The 6,000-nt window shown below is 31.7% G+C and overlaps 1 protein-coding gene across 1 annotated transcript; it reads left to right on the top strand.

Moving 5' to 3' along the window:
• The first annotated feature begins 290 nt into the window (after nucleotides 1–290).
• LOC130949212 (uncharacterized) lies at nucleotides 291–1,109 on the top strand. The gene has a single exon (XM_057877998.1). It carries the CDS (start codon nucleotides 291–293, stop codon nucleotides 1,107–1,109), a length of 819 nt encoding a protein of 272 aa, XP_057733981.1.
• The last annotated feature ends 4,891 nt before the right edge of the window (nucleotides 1,110–6,000 follow it).

The raw sequence follows: 6,000 nt of genomic DNA, 5'->3' as shown, positions 1-6,000 counted from the left end.
CAGGGAAGTCCTCTTGCAAGGTTAATATCCAAGGCCAAATTAATCACATGGGATGAAACTCCAATGATAAGTAAGTATTGTTACGAAGCTTTAGACAAATGCCTCAGAGACATCTTAAGGTGCTCAGATTCGTATAATGCTCATTTGAAGGTAAAGTTGTTGTTCTCGAAAGAGATTTTAGACAAATTTTACCTGTGATTATCAGAGGCTCAAGGCAAGATATAATTCAATCTTCTATTAATTCTTCATATTTGTGGCATAACTGTAAGGTTTTGAAGCTTACAAAAAACATGAGATTGTCACTAGGTGAAAACAACAACATACAAGAACTCAGAAATTTTGCAGAATGGCTACTCAAAATTGGTGATGGTTTGGCTGGTGATTCAACAGATGGTGAATCGATCGTTCATATACCATCTGACATTTTGATTAAGAACTTTGAGACAGCTTTGGATGACCTCATTGATTTCGTGTATCCAGATATGTTATCCAATTTATCCGTTGAAAATTATTTCAAGGATAGAGTAATTCTTGCACCAACTTTGGATTGTGTCACTGATGTCAACAACAAGATGACTGAAGGGTTACCTGGACAAGAAAGAGTCTACTTAAGTTCAGACTCTGTGTGTGATGAAGAGGGAAATATAGAATTTGAGTTAGATGCTTTCTCGCCGGAGATTCTAAATGGAATAAATTGTTCAGGTCTACCACCACACAAGTTGGTTCTGAAGGTTGGCGCTCCTGTTATGTTGCTACGGAATATAGACCAAACTAATGGTTTGTGCAATGGAACGAGGATGCAAGTTAGAAGAATGGAAAATCATGTGATAGAATGCAAGACTTTAACTGGTAACAAAGCTGGAAGTATTATTCTTATCCCAAGACTGAATCTAATTCCAAATAATGAAACATTGCCGGTCAGGTTTCAAGGAAGACGATTCCCAATTATCATGTCATTTGCAATGACAATAAATAAGTCCCAGGAACAAACTCTATCGAAAGTTGGAATTTACCTTCCAAGGCCAGTTTTCACCCATGGTCAATTGTATGTTGCGTTATCAAGGGTAACGAGTAAAGATGATCTGCGAGTGCTATTGCAAGATCATTGACACTTGGAAGATAACTGCATGATGAATGTAGTATATAGAGAAGTTTTTGAGAGCCTATAATAAAAAGGTAATAATAAAATGTCTTACTAAATCTATTTATTTATTAAAATTTATTACTATCACTTAAAAAAATTTAGAAATTCTAGAAACTAATAGATGAATTCTTATTGTACATTAATAGTTTGAGAATATTAAAATTATCATTAAAATTCGTATAATTTTATTCTCTTGACAAACAATTTTATAATTACGTTAATCATATAATTTTATATACAAGCATTGATACAGTGTTGTTTCACGTATATATTTTGCAGGTATCAAAGGATAACATTGAATTGTTATTCAGTAGGTTTAAATTATTTATTGTTTATTACAAAATTTTTTGCATTAGGATTTTCTATTAATTTGTTCTTCATTTTGAGCTAATTTTAATATTTTCTTACTTCACAGTAAACCAACATATAAAACTCTGTTGGTAGATTTAAGTATTACTAGATTATTTATGGTCATATTGAGTATATATGCCTGATTTATTGAAAAAAGTAGATTAAATAACTATTTTATAGTTAATACAATTAATACTATATTAAGAAAAGAAAAACAATGCATACAAGTTATTTTTTATTAATTAAATTATTATAATTAAAATGAAATTTAACGTAACAACTTAAAATTATAATTTCAATCTTATCACGTGCATGGCACAGGTGATTAAACTTGTTTGATACATTAAATTTGACAAACTAGCCATCGATTTAATTATTAAAATACCGACAAACATGTCATCAATTTTTATTTTTATTTATCTATTTTAAATTTAAAAAGTAACAAGGATGCCGTCAATTTTAATAGCCATATATTTTTTAATTATTTTTTATTTGAAAAATAGCAGACAATTAATGCAAATAAATTTTTAAATATAGAAATAAAATTTATACTAAATATTAGATAACAAGGCAAATAAATTTTTAAATATAAAAATAAAATTTATATTAAATATTAGATAATGAGTTTATAATTTTATCAAAATAATAAATAATCCTCTAAAATAAAAATTTAAGATAACATAAATAACTAAACTCAGACTTATATTCTTCTAAATTGCAATCCACTAATAATACAAAATATTCAAAGTATAGTAAATAACCCTATTTGTACTCGTCTAAATAGTCCTCATCTAAGTCATCGAGATCATCAGAATCATCCTCCATTTGAGAACCCTGTGGCTGCAGCATAGGTGAGAGTTTTTTACCTGGAGCTGTGCTTTTCTAGGAGCTTGAAAAAGCAAAAGGAGGAGGTGGGGGACACGTGTTCCAGAACTACTAGGATTCATGACCCTCACATACTCAGTCACGCTGCTGAGTTGATGACTAAACTGATCCATTTGTGAGTTATTGGTGTTGAGGTCCTCATGCAAGGATTCAACAGTCTGTTGTCACTCTCTTTTCTCCCTTTGGTAGCGGCCTTCAAGCTCTCTATATTTAGCGGCATGTTGTTCAATTTCTTTATTGAGTATTGTGATTCGTTTTCTAATATCCAAAATATCGGTGTTGGTGGTTGTGGTTGGCCTATCAACCCGAGGTCGCACCATGGAAGAGTTTCTTACCTCACCCATGTCCAGGGACGGTTCTAAGTGCATAGGTGTGGGGGCAAGCGCCCCCACTACAATTTGGAATTTTTTTGAGTAGTATATGATAATAATATTTGTTTGCCCCCATTAAATTATTAAATTTGACCCCACAATAATTTTTTACTCAACTTTTGGTACTTAATCGTCAATTTAAAAATTTTATATTAGATATTCGTTAGAATGATCAATTCTCAGATTTAAACGAAATTAGTGTTCTTTTTTAAAAATCAACTCAAAAAAATATTATTTATCTTCTTTTCAAATTAACTTTAATTTTTGCGTAGCAACTATATTAATTGAAAGAACTTTTTTAACTATGAATATCAATAAGAATCGGCTTCTAATTGTGAATTTTTAAATAATTGTTTAGTAATATATATTGCAGGAGAAAAATTTTGATGGTAGTGTTAAGAAAAAAATTAATTAATTTTTTTAAAAATATAAAACCTAAAAGAATTGAATTTTAAATTATATATTATTATTTAAATTACTATTTTAGTGCTTTAATTTGTATATTAGATATTTTGAAGGCTAATCATATTTTACAATAACAAAATTTAATCATAACAATAATCATGCTATATGTACATAAAAAATAATTATCTGTATAAAATATATATTAAAATATAAAATACAAATTAAAAATAAGTTAAATAATATATATATTTATACACAGATATATAGTGATTAATAGATAATTTAATATTTAATTTTTTATATACAAATATTATTTTTATTATAAAAATTATTATCATATTATATAAATTTTGCCCCTACTACCAAAATTTTCTGGATCCGTCACTACGGCCATGTCATATACCATACCTCTTCGTTTTCCACCCACTATTTCAATCCATATGCTTTATTTCCTCAGAGATAAGTAGTGGATCAATTACACCAGTCTCTATAGTAGCTTGCCGCTCATGTTCAGCCTGAAACATGCACTCTTGAAATATCTCCTACATTGAGGAGAAATAGCGGTGTTAGGAGGCTCATTGGCTTGTTGAACGCATGATCTTAGCGCACCCGTTCGGCCTCGACCACGACCACGAACGCGATCTCTGCCTCTACCAATCATATCTTGTACACATTGAAATAAGCAAATTATTATCCATAACATAACTAATACAAGAAATTACAAAATATGAATTATAGTAAATTAATATATTTGCAAACCAAGAATTTACAACTAAAACCTCAATCCAAGAGTTCCGAACCTCCATCATCATCAATGTAAGCATCATCATCATCATCATAGATCTCAATGCCATCATCCTCCTCATTGTTTACATTAGGAACTTGGAGGTCAGCCACTTGAAGTTGTATCATATCAACATCTCCTGACGTAGATGCTAATGATGGTAGAAACTCGGTTTCTGAAATGATTTTAGCATGTGGAGGCTCATCATTCTAATACACCTTAGTTTCAGATTCATTTTGTGCTTCCTCCATTATTTTTCGTGGTTTACAGGTATTCACAACCTTTTAATTAGACTTATAACTTTGTGGGCATGTAATACAGTTGTCTAGTGTTTTGTGCAAGAATGAATGGATCGTAACTCCCATACCTTTTAAATGTAATAACTTACGTGGTTCACTTGCAAAACAAGGATGCTTCGCGTCAAAATGCTTCCATGCTTCACCATAGGAAGGATGTGTCATCACACTGTCGTTTCTACGATTTTGGTGATGCCACAATATATGAGGGGCAGAGCTCAATGAGGCATATAGCCTTTGTAACCTTGGAATCAACGACAAATAATGCATTATTTTATGTGGCACTTCTTTATTTTTATCCTTCTTGAATTTAAATCTCTGCTTCCCACAAAATTTATGTTGCCTAAGATGTGAGTACTAAACACTTGGTATGATGGTATCCTTTTGTTCTTGGAGATACTTGGTTCATGAGTTCCCTTCATCATCAAAGGTTGAATGTATGTACAATATGTGTTGGTTTGAATGAGGTTAGAAGCAAAGGATATTATGCAAAATCATAAACTCACCCAGGTTTATGAACTTTAAATAAATAATAAAATCAAATTAGACATAAGAAATAAATTAATAACAATGACAAGCATAGACAAACTTAGAATCACTCTTATTCCTTTTTGTATGGATTAAGTAGCAAAAAGCAGCAGAAAGTAAATTTGAATTACCTTAGAAGCATTCCCAACCATTTCAATCTGAAGCTGAATCAATTAAAAAAGGTCACAACAAATTTTCTTAACACTTATATTTGCAACACAGGCAAATGTAAACATTCAAACAAGGTCACAGCGAACACACACAACAAATAATAAAAATGTCGATATAATTATAACAAATCATCGAAGAAATGAACATCATTAATGAAGAATGAAATTGCAGAAAGAGAAAGAAAGAGAGTAACTGATTTTTATTGAGTACCTTCAATTAGGGCAGCGACAACAACTACGCAGAGTGACGGAGCAACGGTGACAGGACAGTAGTGGAGCAACGGTAGTGCAAAAGCAACAAAGCAATGGCAGCACGAGTGTCTGATGAGCAATGGCAGCACGACAGCAGCGGAGCGATGGCATGCAAGCATGATAGAGCGACGACGTGCGAGAATGTCGAAGCGACGGTAGCGCAAGCGTGTCGGAGCGACGGTAGCGGAAGCATGACGGAGTGATGGCGGTGCGGTGGCAGTGGAGAAGGAGGGTTGGGGTGCGAGAAGTGGTAAAATGACGGAATTTGAATGAAATGGTGAATTTTGATAAAATTAGGAAGCGCAAGAAGTGTGCGTTGTGATCATTTTTTGTTGATAAAAATCGATATCGTCGATTTTATTTAGGAAAAAATGAACACTTTAACCGTCTATTTTATACATTAAATCTACCCCATCCATCTATTTGTCAAAAGCAATTTAGATCGTCCAAATTTATCAACGGCATCACGATGTCGATATTTTAAATACTAAAATCAACGGTATATCCGTCGATTTTAAAGAAAAAAACTCTCATCCTCGTCTTTGTCGACAATCTGATGATAGTAAAAACATCACCAAAATAATAGACGGGTTGGTTGTCGATTTTAATGTTTTAGTTCTAATTATATTTTTTAAATTATATCGACAATAAGCCGTCAAAAAATACATTGTTTCTTGTAGTGTAATTGTAAAACTATACTAAATTGATAGATTTCCATAAATATATTTATTTAGCATCCAATTGGATATACTAGGTATCATGTATGCTATCAGTTAACATTTTATATCACCAGTCATTGACGAAAACTATTAAT

This window comes from Arachis stenosperma, chromosome 9 (assembly GCF_014773155.1).
Source record: "Arachis stenosperma cultivar V10309 chromosome 9, arast.V10309.gnm1.PFL2, whole genome shotgun sequence".
Lineage (NCBI taxonomy): Eukaryota > Viridiplantae > Streptophyta > Magnoliopsida > Fabales > Fabaceae > Arachis > Arachis stenosperma.
Note: the sequence above shows the minus strand (reverse complement) of the source record. Positions and strands in the feature narration are given on the sequence as shown.